This window comes from Artibeus jamaicensis, unplaced genomic scaffold (genome assembly GCF_021234435.1).
Source record: "Artibeus jamaicensis isolate MK-2021 breed Jamaican fruit bat unplaced genomic scaffold, CSHL_Jam_final contig_519, whole genome shotgun sequence".
Taxonomy (NCBI): Eukaryota; Metazoa; Chordata; class Mammalia; order Chiroptera; family Phyllostomidae; genus Artibeus; species Artibeus jamaicensis.
In genome coordinates, this window is record NW_026521871.1 from 30,531,711 (window position 1) to 30,555,223 (window position 23,513).

Consider the following 23,513-nt stretch of genomic DNA (forward strand, 5'->3'; position numbering starts at 1 on the left):
TAGCTATCTATCCAATGCCATGAATAAAATACAGTAAAGTCCACTGCAATGCAAAACAATACAATTACTGGATGTAAGTTCCTTCAGGGAGTCCTCCTGACTCCCCAAGGCTGGAGTACTTGGTCTCCCCTTGGACTTGCATAGCACCAGTAACAGTACTGCTCACCCTGTAATGATGCAGTTACTATTGACGTTCCTCTTTCTCCCACCAGACTGTAAGCTCCATGAGCCCAGGAACCTGTTCTGCCTAATTCCCTGCTGTGTTAAGTTCCCGGTGCACTCCCCTGGGCTCTCTAACCAAGGGACCGCTTTACGTGCTGTTCGCTTTTTAAAATTTGTTTTAATTTATAAACTTATAAGCAAATTACAAATATAAATATAATTATGTTTATACATTTAAATATAAATTTGTAAATTTATAGTTATATTTCTTAGATTTTAAAAATTTAGTAAATTAAGTGCAAATTCCAATATTTTTTACATACGACCTTGTTTTGTGTGCCCTCTTGAGGGCATGCATCCCACTTTGAACTTCTTGCTTCCACAGACATCACTGAGATGAACATTCCCCCTCTCAGCTCTTTGTCAGAAACACTGATCATTCCTCAGCCTAGGTTCTTGGATGCAGCATCACCGGATCAACAGGTGTCCACTTTGCAGAGCGCGCATGACAATTAGTTAAACCTGGCACTCACCGACTATGCCGGCACGTTAAGGCAGCAGTGCCCATGACTGATGTCTTTCACTCCTAGAGATCATCCCTCCCACACACTGAGAGGACAGCAGCTTCATCACCTCCCCATTTGCAACGCTCTGCACAGGACAGCCACTTCTCTCCAGGGAAGGCTTTGTGAGTAGGGGTGAAGGGAAGGCTTGGGGTCCATTTCGTGTTCATTTCAGGTGCTTTTTATAATCCTCTTTCTTGGAGCCTGAAGAGTTGTTAAACGATAACCAGCCACGCCATGCCAAGTAAAGTACAAGCTCAAAGACCAGTTCGCAGAGAATGAAAGGAAGGTGCTGCTTTTTCGTCTCTCCCAAAGGGCACTGGCAGGTCCTGAAGGCTTATGCAAACAAAGGTCAAAGCAATTTTCTTCTTCTTTTTATAAGGGTTTTATTTATTTATTTTTTAGAGAGAGGCATAGAAATGTTGACGTGCGAGAGAGACATTGATCAGTTGCCTCTCACATGCCCCCCAGTCAGGGATTGGACCCACAAACGAGGTGTGTGCCCTGACAAAGAATCCAACTGACAGCCTTTTGGCTTGCAGGGCGATGCCCAACCAACTGAGCCACACAGTTACAGTGAGGTCAGAGCAACTTTCATCCAGCCGCTGTTCCCCTAGTGAGGCTCTCGGCAATGCTGGGAAAGATGCTAAACCTTGAGCCCAAGAGTGAGAACAGGGCAAAGGGAATTTCAAGTAACAGGGTTGACAGAGCTTGGTGTGCAGAGCAATTGCTTTTTGGCTTCTCAAGGTCAGCCCTTTCCCTCTCCATTCACCCCTCCCAGCAGGGATAGCCATTGATTTATGTCAAAGAACAGGACAACACAAGCAGCAACCAGGATAAAACCATAGGGTTAGAGCCATAGACTTCACTAGGAGGTCACTGAAGCCCGGAGTGTGTTCTAGACCATTGCTTTTCAGACCCTAATGGGCTACAGACCACCCAGGTCACCCAGGGCGCTGTCCCTATGCTGCCATCCTGAACTGGGCAGCCAGGGAGCCTTTTAAAATGCAGATTCTGATGCAGTAGCTGTGGGTAGGACCTGCGATCCTGGAGTACTGATGAGCTCACAGACGGTACCAATGCTGAGTAACAAGACTCTAGACAGGCCAGCTACATACGTTGTGGGGCCCAGAGCTACATGACAGTGCAGGGCCCCTTATTCAAAAAGCAAGAGAAAAGCTCATTTCTTTCTTCTACACCTCTCTCTGGACCTGTCACGGTGTTTTTCCTTGGGCATTTAATGTCATTCTACCTCAGGAACTGGGATGGATAACTCCTGAGGAAAAGTGAAAACCCTCACGGGCCCAAGGGCCCCACCCAACCCCGACCTTCCCCAGCTGTGCCCAGGCCCCCACGGGGAATGGGGGGTGGCAGTGGGGGTGGTGGGGGAGGACCCTTCTCAGGGAGGCGGCTGGACACAGCATGCGAGCGAAGCTTCGAGCCCCTGGCACGTGTTCCATCAGACTTCACTCATAAAACAAAAATTCAAAGATAAAATTATCGGAAATTTCATGACACCCCAAGTGCAAGGACTCGGGATGACACTGGTTATAGGCCCATGAAGCTCTGGTTCCTGATCTAGGCTTCGTTAGAAGTTTTAAAAAGTAGTTAAATCCTCAATCCCCGTGATAATTTTTACAAATTAATTTCTGTTTATTAATTTCAACAGCCCTTGCATGCACCTGGAAACAGCATGTGTGAGAGACGCACGCCACATTTCATGCATCTTTGGTTTCACACATTTCTTATGAGAACTGGATGCCTTCTCCTCTCCCAAGGATCTTCTAGCTAGAGGTTGGGGGCCCACCCCCTCCAAAGAGTAAGTCTGTTCCTTTCTGATCTAACTTTACTTTTTTAAAGATTTTACTTATTTCTTTTTAGAGAGAGGGGAAGGGAGGGAGAAAGAGAGAGAGAAACATCGGTGTGTGGTTGCCTCTCACGTGCCCCCTACTGGGGAACCTGGCCCACAACCCAGGCATGTGCCCTGACTGGGAATTGCACTGGCGACCCTTTGGTTCGCAGGCCGGCACTCAGTCCACTGAGGCACACCAGCCAGGGCCTCTCTGATCTAATTTGGATGGACCTTCACTTTTGCTTCACCCCGTAATGTTTCTGAAGAACACTGGATCCTGACACGAAGCATAGCTGAGACAGCACTTTCGTCCTTTTGGTTTCTAAGAGTGAAGAATGTCCAGCAACCAGCCATCAAACACAGCTTCTGCCTGTGATGATTTTTAAAAAGCGGACATTTGCACATGCAAGTGGTCGATTTTATAGAAAACTCTGATCACTCTGCTCTGCCTGTGGTAAATCCTGAAGATACTTGACTCCCAGGCACCTCCATGAAAAGGGCCGTGAGGCTGGGCCTCAGCAGGTCTTCCCTGACTGCAGCCTCAAGCCAGAGGAGAGCAGGGGGATCGAGTGGCAGCCATGACCTGGCTCCTTGTATAAACCCACTTTTTGGGTTGTGAGTTTCTAAGAAGGGGACTCTGACCCATTGTAATCCGGGGACTGACCATGGTCATGGTGCCTGAGCAGAGAATGCCACTGTGCTCACAGCTGAAACCACGGCTCAGCATCAAAACTGAGCATCCAGACATTTAGAAAGGAAGGTGGTGCCAGGAAACGCAACAGGGAAGATTGTGAGCACTTGCTTCCCTTGCCCCTCCCCATCATGCCCTGCACAGTAGGACCTTTGCACTACAAAAATGGAACTGCAAACAGGTGCTGACATTTGGTGTTTCTGTTGAGTTTCCTTTTAAACCAACTCCACTCAACCCTCATTCCCTGGTCACAGTCACGGTCACGGTCTGCTCCCTGCTGCTCTGCTTTCTCCTTCATCTCCTCCTGCAACTGTTCACCCCACCTTCCTGTCCTAGGCCAAGTAGGGATCGACAGGAAATGCTACAGGCAGTATAGAACATCAGGCAAAACCATCCTGAACTCTCTTTTCCCACCTCTGAATTACAGGATGATGGGGTTTATAATGCTTAATACCACCCCACGGGGCTGTTTTGACAATGAGATGAAAACCAAATGACAGGAAAAGACATTAAGCCACTGGAAGTGGTGCTTCTGAGGAACACCGAGCGCGGCCTGCAACAGCGAGGCTGTAGGGACCCCTCCTTCTGTGGTCTCCTACCGGCAAAGCTGTTTTCCCTGAAGGCGTGACAATTTGACAGTTCTGACGTTTCACCCCAGAGAGAGGTTCTCCTCCCATTTCTTCCCAAATTTCCCTTTATTCATTTCAGTTGCTGGACAAACGACCTTGATCTTAAAACAGAAACCTGCATGTGCCCTCCCTGCTAAGTAAGCAGCCTACCACGTGGGTAATAAAGAGCTGATGCAGGGACTGCAGGGATGGATGTTTTGGCAGACGAGATCCCACTTAAGCACCTGGGACACTGCTTACTCAGGGATCCTTGCAGACGCTGCCCTTGGTGCGCAGCACAGACAGAACGAGCCGCTCCTGGTCTGCTTTTAACCCTCTTCTTTCCCACAACCGCCTGAGGAAGATTCAGGAAACAACTGTGATTTGGAGACAGCCCTCTTTGCCCGAATTATTGCAAAGGCATATTCTCATAACCCATATTTTACTAGCCTTTAGAATAGCACATGACTTCCTTTTCCCAAAAATGACCAGAAGTGACCTCTAAAGATGATTTGCTATTCACTTGACCCAGAAAACCCCACAAAATCATGCAAATCAAGAGGTTCAAATCTTCGTGCTCACTTTAAGAACACCCGTAAAACTTCCCAGGCTATCAAGGGTATGCATACTCGAAAAGCCACCAAGTGTCTGAAGGATGTCACTTTACAGAAGCAGTGTGTCCCGTTCTGTCGATACAATGGTGGAGTTGGTAGGTGTGCCCAGGCCAAACAGTGGGGCTGGACACAGGGTCTGTGGCCCAAAAAGAGTGCTGAGTTTTGCTGCGCATGTTTAAAAACGCAGAGAGTACTGCTGAACTTAGGATTTAGATATAGATTCTCTGGTCGTCGAGCACATCCTGGTGAACCGAGCCCCCAAGATGCAGTGCAGAACTTACAGAGCTCGTGGGAGGGTGAACCCGTACAGGGGCTCTCCCTGCCACACTGAGACGATCCCACGGAAAAGAGCAGACTGTTCCTAAACCAGGGAGGAGGTTGCACAGAAGGAAAAGATGTCCCAGGAGAAACTGAGGAAACAAAGCTTATGGCCCAGGAGTAAATTCAGCATAAAATAAATACTAATCAAAGTAAAAAAAAATAAAAAAAAGAATAGCACATGACCAAAGATTGGCCCAAAGGTTCGTCAACTTTTTCTGTAAAGGGCCAAGTGATAAATATTTCAGGCTTTGCAGGCCAAACACTCTCTGTTGCAACCACTCAGCTCTGCTGTTGTAGCAGGAAAACAGCCACAGGCGATCGATGAATGAGTGTGACTGTGTTCCAGCAACATTTTATTTATGTCAGTGAGCTGGTTTGGCCTGTGGTCTGTGGTTTCCCAAACCTGACCTACATGATGGAGCATCATCGTGACTGAGCTGGAGGTGACCACAAACCTTTAAGCCAAACTACCTCATCCTATGGATGGGGAAAGGGAGGCCAGGCGAGGCTGTACGACTTGCCCCAGGCCACAGAGCTGTAACGAGAGGGCCAGAGTCAGGACTAAAACTATGGTCCCCTGACTCCCAAATGAGTGCTCTTCCAAGAAGTACGACTTCTAGGTAAAAACTTTCATGTGTTGGTTTTGAAAAATTATGAGATCATCAGAGAAAGTGTCTCTTCCAAGGGTTGAAATCTGGGCACATTATGTCTGTTATCTCATTTCTCCACCTGTTCAGGTGACGGCCCCGTGGCTTATTATAAAAGGGGCCATGAACCAGCAGGGTATTGTGAAAGGTGTCCCACTCTGCTGAGAGGCTTAGCTGACCTACATTTTGTGAAGATTCTTCCTTTGAGCTTCCCCCGTGATGACAGTGGACCTCAGGATGTCAGTAAAATTGCCTAAGAATTTGCAAAGTAGGTTGATCTCTGCCATACCCCATCACCCCAGGGATGGAGACACATGGCCCACACCCCCCTTACAAGAAGGTCTTGTCGCCCAGCTGCTGGGAGTGCTGGAGACATGCAGCCGCCAGTGGTGGCCCCATCAGAAACCGCCTCAGCTACAGAAAGCTGCCTTGCCCGATTCCATGCCCTTCCTGCGTTGCCCGCATTTGATGACATGTCACGATGGAGATAGAAAGCCTGGTTGTCTGGGTCTGCATTACAAATCCCTGTGAGTCCAGAGCTCCCCGCGGGTTGGGGAGAGTCTTGTCAGGCCTGCATCACTGCTCAACTCTGCCCTCCGCCTCTCCCTGCTCCCCTCCTGTCCTGTCCACCAGGGTCAATCCTGAGGGCAGCCCGGAATAAATGTCCTGCCCACCAAACTCCGTGTCAGAGGCTGCCCCCTGAAGAGCCCAAGCCCTGACCCATGGGCGCTGGAATTGGAGGGCGTGGAGACGTGGAGGTGGTTGTCTTGGTGCCTTTAACAAGTCGACTATTTGATAAAAGCAATCATGAAAATGAAAAAAATGTAATCCCTCCTACCCCGCCCCAACGAGCCCATCTCTTTCAGAGAGCTGTGTCTATAGGCACAGGGCAGAAGCCGCCACCTAAGGAGGTCACTGTCAGCCCCGCAGTGGCGGCGGTGTCCAAGCCAGACCACCTGAGGGGCTGCAGAAGAAAGCGCAGAGGAGGAAAGGGGGAAATGCTGCTCCAGAAGCTTCCGGTGGGAAGGGAGCCGGGCACATCAGGAGGAGGGGGTGAGCTGCCTTCAAGGGCTGCGGTTTGAGTCTTTGATGTTTGGTAAGTTACAAAACTTTTATGACTCACCTTCTGAACCTGCTCACAAAATAGTCAGACTTTTGGGGCTCTAGTAAAGCTTAAATGCGATGATCTCCGTAAAGGTGCTTTGTTGTTGGAAAAAGACCAAGGCGACTTTATGACACGGCCTCCCTCGGCCACATGGCACATGCCCCAGTGCGCTGCCCCCAACAAAGTTAAACTCGCTGGGAAAGGAAAGTGGGTTAGCTCAGAAAAGCGAATTTGCTACCCATGAGGAGATAATAAACATCAGGAGATATGAAATCAATAAACTTTCTATTTTTACTACATGTTATTTCATACAACAAATATTTGACTATTTATATGGAAAATTAAAAACAGGAGTTCCCAAGTTTGGAAATGCTCATTTCCTTTTGAACATACCAGAAGCTTCTAAGAATAGCACCTATCGGTAAAAATAAAATAAAATAAAACAAAACAAAATGAAATAAAAAAGGAGGGTCTTACTTTTAATAAGCAACTAAGTGTGCACACAGGCTAAGAAGAGGCGTGTGACAAGCAGACCCCGCATTTTTCAGCTGTGACTGCCCACGGAGACAGTGGCAGTGAAAGCCCTCCTCCACACCAAAGGGCAGTGGATCTGGAAGATCCTAGTGAACACCCTTTCAAAGAAAAGAAGATTGTATTTGTTTAGAAGAAAATAATAAAAATCAGCTACTGGGACACTCCACGCCCTGTTCACAGTGTGATGATTCGGGCCAACGACACCTGCGGAACTGCTCTCCCTCCCCCCGCAAAGCCTGCCTGGTCCTGCCTGTCCCGTGCGCTCCTCCTCGTCTCGTCCCCTGCAGCTGCAGGGCCGTCCTCGCATCTCCTCACGGCCAAGTGTATCCTTACGTCGGGAATGATCTCAGGTGCTACCTTCTCCTTCAAGCTTCTTTCAGGACTTCTGTCTCCCTGAATAAAAGCAATACCCCCATTTTTGGAACCCTTAACTCTCTCGCTGTATCATTATTTAGGTTCTTGTCTTAGTTCTCCTCAGAAATCTAAGCTTTTAGTGGCAGGATCCAGGCCCAACACATCATTGGGAGCTAATACCTCTCCTCTACAACATACGTGAACTTGGATGAAATCTTAATGTATGAGTAATGAATGACTGCATGGTTGCTGAGACTCTGTCTTAACTAGGGAAATGGGAAACTCAATCACTGGAAATGTTTTCCTAGGCATTAGTAATATACAGAATGTCCTTTGCTAAGAGTTTAGTACTAAAGATGATTAATAAAAGTGTTTTAGGGATTTATTTGTATTACAAGACCTTTTCCCTACTTGCTTCCATCACCACACGTCTGCCAAGCAAATGGGTCTGCCATGGTAAGAGACAGATAGCAGGTTCTTTGGGAATTGCCACTAATTCTGAATCTGTTGCATCCTTTCAAGTTTTAAAGAACTGATAGAAACTATTAAATTTCTCTAATGCATAAACAGAAGGGATAGTGGCAAACAAATATTGTGCATTTGCATCAAAATGATCCAAGTCATTCATGATCCAAAATAGCCCTCATCATCTCCAAAAGGAGTAGTTGCAATGTGTCAGCAAGCAAAGATAAAGCACTATGTTGAAATCACTGTAATTATTACAACACGTTCTTTTCTGTCAAGGTCAAAAGCACCACAGTGCAAGGTTAAGTGGCTGTCAGTCATCCCCACATTTAGTGGATTAGAGTTTGTGGAGCTTAAGCAAATGAAGTTTCTAAGGGATTCAGAGGCCCTGCCACCTTCTCTGGTGTATATTAGTCACAATGTTTAGTAGAGATTAAATAGTTATTTCCAAAGATCAATGGAAGAACCGAGGAGAAACCATTTTCAAAAAGCCAAACTAATCAAACATATCAACACTCCAAAGGAATCTTAATGGGCAGAGAGATTTTGAAGACTCTGCTTTTATTCTAATTATTTCTGTGACGATATTCAGCTTAGATCTACAAACAGCCCTTTTATAAATACAGTTTACCAAGAACTTGTGTCATTCCACTGATGAATTCTCTCTAGGAGTACAGCTAATTTCTCAAACATCGAAAAAGGTTAAACTTTATATGCCTGCATGGCTCTGTGAGAGTGGTCCAGACCCAGACCATCAGCATCACTTGAAAACTGCTAGGAAGACGACTTCTTCAGCACGCACTAGATGTGCATTTTCAAAGCCCTATATGTAGTTCTGACCCATGCTCAAGTGTGAGCACCACAGATCTAGAGGCTTTAAAGTGACCTTGATGCATAGGGGAGACTGATAAACTGAACTTGGAATTCAAAAGAGTACCTTCTTTCAGGATCTGTTGAAGCTACACAATGCTTACTTACCTATTCATCCTCTCTACTCCCCGGTGATACAAGAAGGGAAAATACACTGTCCCTGTATTAAACAGAAGTAAACCCAAATCTGGTGTTGGGGATGGCGTCAAATGACTGCATAGACACTTTCAGGGCTACAAAACGCATAGGCTGATGCTGAATGTGAGCAAAGTCCAGCTCAATTCACAGAGATCTCATTTTTAAGTGACAAGGCTTATACTCCGACATGCATTTAAGTTTAAACTGTCCCTCAGATTCTGTTAACATTCTGGCATATATTAACAAGCACAGCGATTAATCAGCTCTATTATTATAACCGGCCAGTTTCCCAGAAATGGCATTACAGCAAAACAGATACTAGCTACCCGGGCAGTCGCATCCCCTGTGAGACTATGTGAGGAGGTTTCTTCATGGCTTCTGTGTAATAACAGAGAGAAGTGCCTGGAGTCCGCAGTGAGGGTCCAGCTGTAAGTACCACCCCAGACAGACAGGCATTTCGAGAGCATGCTCAGTTACCTCCTTGGTGCCGTCGGCAGTGCGTCAGCCCCAGAGCGTGCTCCCCCCATCGTGGCTCCCGTTCCTCCTTCCCACACCCATCTTAGGTACTAAGCTTTCACCTTTCCCCATTTTCTAAATCACCAACTCGTTCAGCTGCTTTCCATCTTCTCAAGTTCACTAACAGCTGTGGCCCGCTCCCATGTCCTTTCCTGTTCCCTTCGTTCCTGTGGGTTTATATCACTTATTTCTTTTCTGTCATTTTGTGGAGCTCCAGGCAGAGATAAATGTGTGTTTTTATTCCATGTTTCTAATGCTCATTTTTTATAAAATCATACAGTCCAGGAGGGAATTTAGATATCATATCTCCAATTCACTGTTAATTTCTTTTGCAATAGAATCCATCTTTTTCAAGACACAATCTTATATGCAGAAATCTAATTTATAAAACAGTTTCACAGAGTGAAACTTGTATCTTGGTTGAAGCTGGTAAAGGAGCAGGTGTGGTCTCTCTTCAAGTTTTAAAAGATCTGCTCTGGAGAAGCAGAGATGAGCAGGGCAGACCAGGCTTCTAGCCTGGCCCAGTGCCCGGCGCCACCGCCCCCCTTCCGGCTCCTGGAGGTCCCAGGGAACCCAGTCCAAAAATCACTGAGGCAATCTAACTGAGGTCAAAGAAAAAGGGACTCAGCCAAAGGGAAGACTTCCTAGTCCTCAGGTCCATTCTTGGGAGTTAAATGTGCCTACTAAGTGTTACTGCACATAGTAGTAAGAGATCCCAGCAGGACAGTCAGGAGAACAAGTAAGGGAGCTGTGCTATACTGATGCTTTGCACACAGAGCTGTGGAACAAGCTAGAAAAAGGCTACAAATTGAGCATTAAGCTCCTACTAAAAAAGTGGTAAATGCTGGCACACCTAAAAACTCAATCTGTATGTCTGCCATTCCCTTCAAAGAGATGGCTTTTGGTCATATAACTAAAAAAATTTTAAATGACAATGTATCGTCCAGTGCCAGACATCATCACAGCTGTCTTTGGGGATTTAAAAAAGAAGAAACTAAGAAATAAGGCTTTATCCTTGGAGCACACAGCAATCTCATATATGGAGACTAACCATGCTAAAAAAATTTCAACTCTGTTTTTCAGACCCAGTCTCTTCCAATAACTAGCTGACCTTCAGGGTCACGGTCCTTCTGGCTGGCCTGAATACAGTCTGTTCCTAGAGGGGGAGTGAGGCAGACAGACTTCCCTTCAAAGAAACCTGTAAAACCAGACAGTAAGCACTGCTAGGCCACCATTTTATCAAAATAAATCACTGAATTTTAATTATTTTATTCTTGGAGACAGAGGGTCACTAACAACAATAACAAACAACTCTCCTTTGAGACTCCCAGGCCCATGGGCACGACACTCAGATGCTCTTACCTCGGTTTCCTCATCTATAAAAGGAGGAGGTTGGGCTGAAATATCTCCAAGATTCTTTCTAAGCTGCCCAGTTCCTGGGTGGTCCACTAGAATCAGGAAGTATCATTATGTTGGGAACATAGAAACTCACCTAGAGAGGTGCAACCCAGGACGCTTTCCAGACACCTGACCAGCGCTTCAATGTCACTGCCCTGTCAAAACAAGAAAGAGTTACCACCTGGATGGTAGAAGGGTCTCTAGCAACATGAAAGATGATTTTGCCACACTGAGGCACAACAAAACACACAAAAATATCTGGCTGCAGAATTATTTTACAGTATGACCCCATTTTACAAGAAGAAAAACACGTTTCTCTCTCTGACTGGGAAAGCAGACACTGAATTGTTAACGGTGGTTTTGACTACAAGGTGGGTGACCCTTATTTTATCCTTTGTGTGCTTCTGCCTTTTCTGAATTTCAGTAATGAACCAATCCTACTCATTTAATTTATGAAATGATACATGCCATTAGAATTTAACCATAGTTTCATGCAATCTACAACATAATACAGCAGAAACTGAGTGAATGCTTTTTTCCTGGACAGTGCCTCTACCAGGCGGTCTTTAAAATGGGTACGGTCTTCAGGAAGTCATAAACCTGAGAATTACAGCCCTTATTTGCCTAACCCCTCAGTAGGAGTCAGACACTCCCTGAGGGTTTGCGGGGAGTCCCAGAGCTGGATTTGATAACATTGTCTCTAGTACAAAGTGAATACCTGTCCTCCACCCAGGAGACTGGAAATAATCAAAACAGCGTCATAACAATCTGGGGAGATGGAATTCTTAATTACTTTCAGGTTTGTGTTTAATCTGAGAGAAATTAATAATTTATGGCTCACCTGCTCCATTTCAAAACAAGCAACACATTTTATATTGCAATAATTTTGGATTTTAGAAAAAAAGGACTGTAGTATAATAAGCTACTTGGAGTATTATATAAACGTGTTGTGTTTCATTTTATAACATCGGTGGGGGTTGGACAGCCACTTTTTATGCGTGTGGTACAATCTGGCACCATTTCACGTTTCAAAGGTACAAGGCAATGACGAGGAAGGTGTGTCTGGTCAGTGCTGGCAGTGAGGTCGAAAGCACTAACTGAAGACCAGGGTGCCCAGCCCGGGAATCGGGGAGCAGGTTCCAGGCACAGAAATAGAAGAAGAGAAAACCAAAAGGTGGAGTCCCTTTCTCCACCTGTCAAGCTGGCCCTGTAACTTGCTTTGGGCCCCAGAATGCCGCAGAAGTGGTGCTGTGTAAACTCTATAACTAGACCTTAAAGAGACCACACAGCTTCCATTTTTACTCTGTGGAAGTCAACAACTATGTAGAGAAGTCCAGGCAGTCCTGCTGGAGAGCTCACATGGTGAGAGGCTCTGGAGATGTAAGGCCCGCAGGGCAGCGCCAGCACCAACTGTCAGGCATGGGACCCCCAAGCCACACTCTCAGCTAAACGAAGCCACACAAGTGACTTTAAACAGTACCATGTGGAGCAGAACTGTCTTGTGAGTCCAGACAATTCACAGGATGCTGAGAAACAATAAGTCATTGTTTTAAGCCACTAAGTTTTGGGGTGTTTCATTACACAGTAAAAGATAACTCAGACCCTAAACAAATTGAGGTCATTGACCAACTTTTTTCCATTGTTTTGCCCTGGAACCTAGCACAGCCCCTGGCCCATGATAAATGCTAAATCTGCACAGGCCTCTTCCTGCTTCTGTGATTGGCAAGGAAGTCAAACAAGACTTCAACTTTGGCATCCAACATGGCATCAACTGTTGGGCTACAGCCTGCCTATGCAGTGGCTTCTCCCCTACTGAAAATACACCGTTACTTGGAAAGTGGAGGAAAAACATCCTACTTCTCAATTCTGCTGCCTTGCTCACGCCTGTTAACCTCTCCAAGCTTCAGTTTCCTTAAATGCACAGCGAGGAGAATAATGGCCTCTTTCTCACACAGGGCTCTTATTGGAAGCAGTTGAAATAAAAATTCTTTAGCACAGTGTGAGGGCTGTTGGTAATAACCAATGGACGGAATAAGAGAGCTGGACAGGATGAGATGAGATGGGAAAGGGACAGAGACATGAAGGATGAAGAAGTTTCAATCACTGAGCTGCCACTGAGCATGGAGATTCTCAATGAGCGTCGGAGTTGAGTCAATGCGGCAGGGTCAGCAAGAGTCAGGCAGGGCCGTAGGGCGCCTGGGTGACTGGAAAACATCAGTTACATCTTCCTACACAGAGGCTGGGAAACACTGTAAAGGGGTGGGTGAGGACAGAGATAATCTCAATAATATAGAATGAATGATTGACTGAATGAAAGAACATTAACTTTTATTAAGCTCTTAATATGTACCACGCTGTGCCAATTTACCTGTATTCATTTATTTAAACTCTACCAGGTGTGCTATTTTTCTCCCCATTTAACAGTTGAGAAAAGTGAGGCACAAACAGGTTCCATAATATAAGCATGCAACTTAATATAAGGTCATGCAACTAGTAAGAAGAGGAACAGGCAGTGTGTCTCCAGAACTTGAACTCTTCTTGGTCCCTACGCTGAACCTATGTACCATAGAAAGCAGGGCCCCTGACCCAGAGGAACTCATGATGCTGTTGGAAGGACACTGGAGAACGATTCCTTGCTATATACAAAATATAATGCATCCAGGAGACAAAACACAACTGAAGAGAGGCTGGGTAGGGAGAGGTGGGTTCTTCACCAACAGCTTCCAAATGCAGGTTCTGAAGAGGAGTTTAAGCAGAACACTGATTCTCCATCTAAATACAGCCTCAACATGAGAGTGTGCATTCTCATGGTGAAGCAAGCAAGCATCTCTGCTAACTTCCCTCCCTGCCCCTGAAGACTGTGACCCTAGAGGTCATGGACGACGAGGGACCGAGCTGAACTTACATGTTCAACAAGGGACACGTCATTTTCTCCACAGGCTGCAGATCTGAGTATACAGACCAAAGCCTAGTAAGGTGCTCCTATCATCCCTTCCTTCAGTCCTGAGATACAAAAACTAAAACCTCACCAGACACTGCCCGACATTCCATAAAAGGCAAAGTCTCCTGTGGCTGAGATCCTCCGATCTACATGCGTCTCTATTTCTACATACATATTTTTTCTATTGGTTAAATCTGGAACAATTCGAGGACCAAATAAATGGTATTAATAAATTATAAGCCATAGAATAAAACAAGATGCCAACTGTACCTTTAAACATTTAAATGAAATTTTCTCTATTTTGACAAAGGGAGAACTTACTAGATTTTTTACATTAAATCACAATTTAGGAAAGGAATTAAAGAGATTGTTTACTGTGTTACACTTAATTTAGCAACCAACTCATTCCTAGTGTTCTAGAGATTATCATTTAATTGAACTCATGTGACCCCAATACAAATACACCCACCTCCATGAGAAAAGGGAGGCAAATGAAACCGAACCTCGAACCTCTCTGGAGATGTTTTCTGGTGTTCTGCACCACGTTTGCACTTCAGCAAGAAGTTCACTCACAAAAAACATCTCTCAGGGACACATTGTGGCTGGAGAAATGTGGGGCTCATGCTGTTGACTGAAACTTTTTCAATTTCCTCAGTGTTTTATAGATTTAAATTGGTATCTTCTGGAGCTAAGTAGCCTGTGAGAACAACCACATCTTGCTAGATGTCAAGTCTTCAATCGTTTCGGCCAGAAGCTGATTTCTGAATGTTGTGAAACTAACCAAATGTCTCCTTTGTTGATTAAGATGTTCTCCAAGTCCCCCTTCCCCATAACCACTGACCCCTCTATAACAAGAACATGCCTCAGGGCAGGAGGAGTGTTGTCTAAGATTCAACTCTGAAACACCATCCCACAGACTCAAGCTCACACACCCAGATTTTCCCACAAGCAGATGCAGTAGGTTGGCTAATGAATTAAGAATTGCTTCTAGAGGGAAAAGGGCAGCCGTTTTCAAGTGGCCCAGTTGGATCTGTAATGTGCATAATTAGCAAGGCCTGCCCAGCAGCCACAGACAAAGCTGTGACGTCTGGAGCAGCCTCTCCTCTTAAACATGTTTGTATGTATACTTTAAAATGATATGTTCTTGAGTAACTCCTATTATTTTTTAATCTGGAACATATATAAAAATATCAAAAGAAAAGAAACATCATCAGAATTCCATTGCTATTAACACATATACATAAAAATACAGCACCTATCTAGACAGAGTCCAGCCATTGTTAATATAACGAGAAGGGTTTGCGTGACATTGACGTAGCCTGGCAGCCAAGGACAGTGGACTGGGATGTGCGTGTGTGAACAATGATGACTTCACTGTACTAGTCAGTGGGGGTGTGAGATGCAATTGAGTGAGCGTGTGTACTGTGTGGCCGTTGCATTCAACATGACTGAGTGAGTAGAGCAACAAATCTGCATCAAATTTTGTTTTAAGCTTGAACATTCCTCCACGGAAACTATTTGAATGATTCAGAAGGCTGCAGTTATGGGCAGCTGGTAATTGCCAGTTTTATCATGACAACTGTGTGTGGTCCCAAGGTGCCTACTTTGAAGGGGACTGAGGTGTCATCATCCTATGTACAATGTTTCTCGTATCTTCTTCAATAAATGTCTTCATTTTTCATAGTATGTGGCTAGCTACCTTCTGGAAAGACCTTGTATATACAGATGTTTAGTCATTCTCTTTTACATAGATCTTTTAGGTAGCTGAGGTTATATGGTAGATTTATGGCATACATAGAATATATACATGTCCGATGCTATTAAAGCGTCTTCAGAAACATAACTTTATGGTTGCAAAACATTATACTGTAAAGCCTCATCATATTAATTTACCCACACCCCTCTCATTGGACATCTAGGTTGCTTCCATTTTTTTGTTGTGATACCACTGCAATGGTATCACAGTGGTACAATGTGCAATGACTGTGCAATGACTGTGCAATGACTGTGCACAGACATGTCTGCCCATGTCTATTACTCCTCTAGGTTAGCCATTTAGGAAGGGAATTACTGAGTCGGATTGTGAACTTTTGGAAACCATCGTCTTTCTCTGCTCTTGCCCTTTTCTTCTCACTCCCAACCAACCCACGCAGTACATTTTCTTCACAATGAGCTATGATGCCCTCACACTTTTTCATCCTCCTCTCTATTAAAACCTGCTTTCTCTCAAGAAAAGATATTATAGATCCATTAAAGCCAAGATGATTGATAAGGCTCATGCATTATCTCGGGATATTTGTGTTTCAATAAGGGATATAACCTCATATTGGAGGAATTCATTTCTAACAGCAGAAGTTTAGGCAGCGTGTCAAAGGAGGAAGTCAGGTGGTAGGTTCACAGGACCGTGAAAATCACACGGCACAGCCTCTCATTTAGTTATCAACCACTTCCGTCTATTAAATAGTCCAGGTTACCTCACCCTGGAGCTGGTGAAAGATTCAGTATGTGCTCACACACACACACACACACACACACACACACACACACACACACACACAAGTGCCACTTCACTTCAGTCCAGTTATATTTCTGTTCAGGAGACTTTTATCAAATATCGCTTATGTTCCAAATGTATATGGACAAGGGAGCCAGGTGAAGCCTCAGCCTACCGTTTTGGGACAGATGCTCCATTTGTATGGATGGGAGTGAGCACACACAGAGGCTGGGAGGGATGACCATGTTTTCCTAGGGTTCTCCTGCCTATACTCCTAGGGGCTCACTGGTCTTTGATCCATAAATCCCCCCCCAAATTTCCCCTGCAGTGTATGTTCTTAACCATCAGGTGGCTGGTAGGATTACAGAAGCCAAGCTGAGAAACCAGTACAAAGGTCCTTCTTTTCTATTAAAAGATAAAGAACCACACATTAGAAGCGAACATAAGTCTGATAGCTATCCTAGCTCAAGCCACATTTGTCTCTTGCTTGGACCATGCAACAGCCTCCATATGTCTCCCTCCACTTCCACTGTGGTCCCACTTTAATCCATTTCCACCACAGCGGCCACCACTACTCTGCTGCTGTGAACAGAACAAACTCCGGATCCCCCACCCCACATAGGAAATGAAATCCTGTCACGCCTCGCCACGCTCTGCGTGATCCAGCCCCGTTGATCCTTCCAACCTCATCTCTTTCCACTTTCTCTCTCACTCACTGTGCACAAGCCACACGAACCTTTTTTCTTCAAACACACCGAGCTCTCTCCCCCTTTGGGGCCTTCTCGTTGGATGAGAAGGCTCTTGCCCCACAGATTGTCATTCACATCCTCAGAGTCCCACCTCATGTCCTGCTCAGAGGTTTCCGAGCAGGACACACTGGGTTTCTACCCCCACTTCGGTCAACCCCATCACAGCGCCTGCTTGTTTCTTTGGATACACTTCCCCAGAGGCACATTATTATTGGGTTTGTTATTATTTGCTCCGTGAGGGCAGAGGCCAGGCCTTTTGAGCCATTGTTGGCTCAGAGCTGAGCACACATGAGATTGAAACAGTATTTTTGTAATTGGTAACTCTTACCGTGGGTGGCAGCGGGCCTGTGCCAAATCCTGGGCTAATCTGAACATTAAAATTTAGTCCCAGAAAGACAAATCAATAGGATTTCACTTGTATATGGAATTCAAAAGAGAAACAAACAAAAATAAGGAACAAAACAGAAAAAACTCATAGATGAAGGAAACAAAAGGATGGCTGCCAGGTGGGAGGAGAACTGGGGCACTGGGTGAAAGGGCGAAGGGATTAAGGAGTGCACAGTGGCGGTTACAGAATAGTGCTGGGATGTCAAGTACAGCAGACAGTCAATAACACTGTACTAACCCTGCGGTGTCAGGTGGGTACTAGACATGTCAGGGGGGTTCACTTCCTTGGGTGTGCTGTACACTGGAAACCAACATAATATTGAATGCCAAATGTAAGTGGAAAATAAAAAAATTAGTGAGCTTTGATGAATTTCTCACTCTCTTTTGAATTTCGGACCTTTGGAGAAAAGTGTAAAAAAGGCAGTGAAAGCAGTGAACAGGGAACTCCTGCACGGAGCAATTCCTATCTCACCCCTGTGCTTGGGGGGCGCTTCCAATTGGAAGTGGAGCTCTTGGCCTGGTTTCCAGTCACAGATCGGCTTTGGAGGTGAGGTCCTGCAAACATCCAGGCCTGACTGTTAACGTCCTGCAGCAGCTGATGACTGCCTGGAATGCAACTAGCTGTCCCCTTTCACTTAGCAGATGCATGGTTCCCATACCTGGTGATTCTCAAACTTCACTACATGTAGGGATTATCCAGGGGTCTGGTGAAAAATGCAGATTCGTACTCAGCAAGTTGGGGTAGGGCTAATATTCTGCATTTAACAAGCTCTCAACTGCTGCTGATGCTGCTGGTCCACAGGCAATTTGAAGAGCAAACTCTAACCAATGTGAATGATATAGGGACGTAGTTCAGTGGTAGACTTCTTTAATGAAAGAAGTACAAGAACGGACTGGTTGCCTTAGAGAATACTCATCTGTTCAATTAGTGTGGATGTTTCTTTAACCTGGAAGGAATTGCTACATGTACTTGTTTTGCTAACTTAGAACTTTGCAACTTTGACACTACTGACACTTTGGACTGGGTGACTATCAGAGGGAACTGTCCTATGCATTGTAGGATGTTGACCAGCATCCTTGGCCTCCAGCTGCTACTACTATGTCCCCTCCCCCCAAGCTGTGACACTACACATACCCCCAGATGTTTCCAAATACCCTCTGGAGTGCAAAGTACCTGCTGTGCTAACTTGAAGCCACAATATTTAGAGCCATGATATTTGTTGCATTCTTACAGATATCTGAGTCCATATCTCAGCCCACAGATTAACTGACTATATGTATCTCACAACTTTAAGCAAAGTTACGTCCATGAAAAAAAAAGACCTCTAAGAAGGAGAATCTAGGTATTAAGACTCGGGCATTTTGCCTTCCCTGCATGGCTGCGAGAACACGATGCCTTTTGTTTGCTGAGCTTTGCACTGAAAATAGTGGGATGGACATGTCCCCACATGCATGGGGTGAGATGGGGTGTAACTATAATTTACACCCAAACCATAGATAATAACATATATTACAGAGTATACATAACATATTTAAAGCAAAAGCAAATCCCCCCTTTACTCCTGTTTTCATCCATGAAATATCTGAGAGACTCACGTATGTAAAGTGTAGGACTAAATATGTTAGTGGTGAATCAGAGGATGATGTAACTAAAAAAAAAAATCACACTTTTCACTGAAGTCTTCCAGGTCACATAGCACAATATTGTGAACCATACATGGATATATTGGATATCAATTAAAATGTTAAATTTGAGTTAACACTTTTTTTAATGTTCTAAAACCTTTGTTTGTACCATTTAAAAAACCAACCTGCAATTGCCAAGCACTTTCTACTGCTTCCAAGTCAACTTTGTATTGATATAATTAGAGAATTCTGACTCCTGGAAAACACAAGAATCTCCCAATCGTTAAGAATTCAGTGGTGTGGAAAAAACAGTTTTTCAATCCAGGAAGATGACTGTCGGTGAGAACTATTTTGTTGGAATCTAACACTCTGATAGACACAATGGGCAACCCTTCAAAAAGATTCTCAAAAGAGAACACAGCAGCAAAAATGTAGTTGCGAGTTTCACACTGAGCTAGAGCTGCACTGCGTCTTACGTTTTCACCTCCAGTGCTCAGAGGTGAGCTGCCAGCACTGTGTCACGGGGGCGTATTGCAAGCATCACTGCATCCCTTAAAAATTCCAAACTGTGAGTTAAAAGTTGACAAGATGCTATTTTGAAAACATAAATCCAGCAGTTATGTAACCATATTTGTACACCAATATTCCTACTAGGAAAAAAAAACTTAGTTGGCATCTCTATCGCCCAGGACAGTTTCAGCTATGAGTAATCAAAAATCTACAATAAAACAGCCTAAGTGAAGGGTTTTTGTGTGTTCCTTTTGAAGCATCCTCAGGGCCCCCCTCTTTCCCAAGGAGGAATATCCTCACATGTTTGGGCCAGAATTGATTGCATGTTCATCTTAGATCAATCCCTGCCAAGTGGAACCTGATGGCCAGACGAGTTAGAATGAAGCAGGTCTTATCCAAACCCCAGGAGAGGGTCCTGCTGCCATGAAGCTGAGGGTCCGACAGAAAGGACAAAGGGAGACGGGCGCGGACTGGTGGCCAAGAGCCTGGACTTTGGAGCGAGGCTGCCTGGGTTTAAATCCAGCACCGGCATTTGCTGGTCAAGCATTTTGAGCAAATTACTTAACCTATCTCTGCCTCCATTTCCCCATCTGTGAAATGGGTTTGGTTGGCATTTATAAATGCCAACATTTGTATAGCTCCATGCCTGGCATATACAGGGTCTGGCACAAATAACGCCTCTTTTTATTACAAAATCATAAGCATGTCATTCTGTAACATAACAATATCACAGTCAAGCACATCATATGGCACTTTAGGTGAAATATTCAAATTAAAACTATAAATTATTACACCCATATTACTACCCTACCAACCACATTCAAGCAGGTGTACTTCTGTTGGACGCTGTATTACCGGTAATATATTTGATAAACAAAATGCTCAAAAATGTTTGTTGAGTATACAACCAATATGCACAGCATCTTGGAGTGAACCCAGGTTAACTTTCTGCTCAAATTGCTGGAATGGATATTTCAGTTGAAGAAATCTCCTTCTGAAGCAGGTTTCTTCAACTATTGCTGATAATCACTTATCCGAGAGACTCCAGGCGTGGTGGATAGTTCGAGCCACCACTGGGTTTCAGTGCAAAAGGGAAACAAGGAAGGAAGGGAGACTCTGCCACTCCCCGGAGGGAACAGAGCAGTGAGAACCCACCCACCGAGAAGACTAGTCCCAGGAGGTTGGTTTGTTCCAAGTCTAAGGACCTTTGGCCTCCATGCGGATCAAGAAAAGGTTGCAGAGGCAGAAGCCAGAGAGAGGCAAGGCAGAGAGACTCAGAGGATGCATCCTCTACTCCACTTCCCAACCCGAATGTCTTTCATTCACTTGTTCGATGAAAGAAAGAGAACTGTAACTTGGCTAAAAACAAATATATGTTTAACAGAAATTCTGAGCACCACTGAAAGGAAGAGTTGGAGATACACAGACGGGAGAGGCTTCAGTTACAATGTTAGGTAAATGAAAACAATTTATACAGCTCTCCGGAAGCTGCATATATGGATACAGAGGTCTGTCAATGATATCTGTAAAATGGTAACTAGTATACAATAATGTGCCCCTTGAGAAATGAGTTGTGAATGAATGAATGAATGAATGAATGAATGAACTAGCTGCCTAAGACCTTGGTTTGGGTCGAGGGCTCAGTTGGGGTACATCTATCTTCAGACATTCTCAATAGCCTCCCGAGGGTTCTGCTCTGCTCCTGTACTTTGAGGCCCATCGTCTGTGTCACACCCTGAGCGCTCTCCTGGCAGGGGAGCCGACTCCCAAAGGCTGGATAGATATGAACGCAGACATAGACAGTTTCAGGGCTACAAAGATACAAAGTGTCTTACGTTTCCAGTGGCTGAAAGCTGCTCATGAAGAATGGGAACAGTTGCCTTCCTGGTGTGCTGCCAGGCCTGACACAGTGTTCTCTGTCTGCTGAACAGTCCCCAGCAGGCAGAGATGTACACGTGTGTACAGAGTGGACATAGAACCTTCCATTACAGCTCCAGTCATAGATAGGAGCTCAGCTTCATCTTACCTGCGCCCCAGGTACCTCGTCCCATTCAAGGGTCGTTTCTGTCAGTGGATGTGAGTGTGAAGGGGTGAAGGGGCCGAGTCCTTCCCACTCTTGGTACTTCTCAGTCACCCACAGGATGAAACCATACGGAACCCTCTTCCCTACCCACCTTGTCATTCTGGACTCACCCTTTTTCCCAGAGGGACCACATTTGAGTGTATCCAGGACTTCTTAGAGCTGAAGATCATGCATGGGTCGCAAGAAGCTGAAAGGGTGGCCTTGATGCAAGCTAAGGATTTACATGTGTCATTACATGTATATGAATATCACAATTATTTTTTAAGTATTGAATTTATTGGGGTGACATTAGTGAACAGAATTATATAGGATTCAGATGTACAATTCTGTAACACATCATCTGTAAATTGTATTGCATGTTCACCATCCCAAGTCAAGTCCCCTTCCATCACCATTTATTCTTCTTATACCCTCTTCTACCCCCCCCCCCTTTCCCTCTGCTAATCACCACACTGTTATCTGTGTCTGTGAGGGTGTTTTTTTTTTTTTTTGCTTAATCTCTTCCCCTATTTCGCCCAGCCCCCAAACCTCCTCCCCACTGACTGCTGTCAGTCCGTTCTCTGTATCTACGGGTCTGCTTCCATTCTGTTCATCGGTTTATCTTGTTCATTAGATCCCACATGTAAGTGCAACCATATGGTACTTGCCTTTCTCTGCCTGGCTTATTTTGCTTAGCATAATACTTTCTAGGTCCGTCCATGCTGTTGCAAAAGGTAAGATTTTCTTCTTTTTACAGCTGAGTAGTTGAGTACCACAATTCTGTTGAAGGTTCTTTTGTAGTTTTTCTTCTCTTCATGATACTGTTGATGATGCATTTTTATTGAGGTCTGCATGCGGTGAAGTGCCCAGACCTTCAGCGTATAATCAAGTACATTTTAAAAAAGGAAATAGCCTTGTAGCCACCTCCCACAACAATATGAGGAATATCTCTCTCACCCCTGAGAGTTCCCCGTGCCCCCTCCCGGCCAACCCCCACCTCTCTCAGTGGAAAAGCAGGGAAATGGAAGAGAATTCTCAGGCCAGCAAGTGCTACTTTATATAAGGTAGTCAGAGTCCTCCCCACTAAGATGACATACAAGGAGAGACTTGAAGGTAGAGAGGGAAAAAGTCATTTGTGCATCTGAAGGGGTGGACATTCCAGGCTTCTAAAGGCAGGGACCTGCCTGGTGAGTCCCAGGAACGAGGGGGCTGGTCTAACTTCTCACGGTGACGGAAGAGGGGTCCCTGCCATCAGGGACGCAGGCTGCTGGAAGGCCCCTGAACAGGCTCTGCCTTTTATTTTGAGGGAGATGAGGGGGTCATCGGGAGACCAGTGACAAGCCATTGCAACAATCCACTGAGGGGGTGACAGTGGCTTTGGCAGCAGGAGCAAGGTGCCAGGTTATGGATCATATTCTAAACAGACCTTGAAAGGTCAAACCAATGGGTTTTAGTTACGGATTTAACATGTAATGTGAGTGAAAGGACGTAAGTCAAGGTTGGGTAGGGAGGAGTCATCTCGGACTGGGGCTGGGGCTGGACACGCTTAGCTCGGGATGTCCACTAGCGGTCCACACGACCCGCCCTGGGCAGGCTGCATGCGTGAGCCCAGACTTCGGAGAGATAGCACTGAAGGATGAGAGACATCTACATCTTGAAAAATGTCACTAAGTTACAGAAACCAAAACACCAAGGTGACCTTATCTATTTTCTATACACTCAGGTGACCCTCTCACATCTCAGTTTGATCTCATTAGAAGCCAGGCCCTTGCTTCTCCGCATTCATAATTCATGGGAAGACAGAGGATGCCGTTTAGCACAAAGCCGGAGGGCAGAGCTGCTGGCACCTTCGTGGAGGCTGCCCCGAAATCAGGAAGCTGACGTCCTAACTCCCATCTCACCGCCG

General features: G+C 45.2%; 1 protein-coding gene and 1 pseudogene across 3 annotated transcripts in view; one reads left to right on the plus strand and one right to left on the minus strand.

The window, feature by feature from the left end:
* NEK11 (NIMA related kinase 11) overlaps positions 1 to 23,513 on the minus strand; it is a 215,089-nt gene that overhangs the window by 37,976 nt on the left and 153,600 nt on the right. For all 3 annotated transcript variants that reach the window (XM_053669392.1, XM_053669391.1, XM_053669393.1), the window contains one exon: positions 10,933 to 10,993. In XM_053669392.1, the coding sequence (XP_053525367.1) occupies positions 10,933 to 10,993 (61 nt within the window). The remainder of the gene's footprint in view (positions 1 to 10,932; positions 10,994 to 23,513) is intronic.
* On the plus strand, positions 698 to 4,948 carry LOC128628004 (60S ribosomal protein L17-like; annotated as a pseudogene).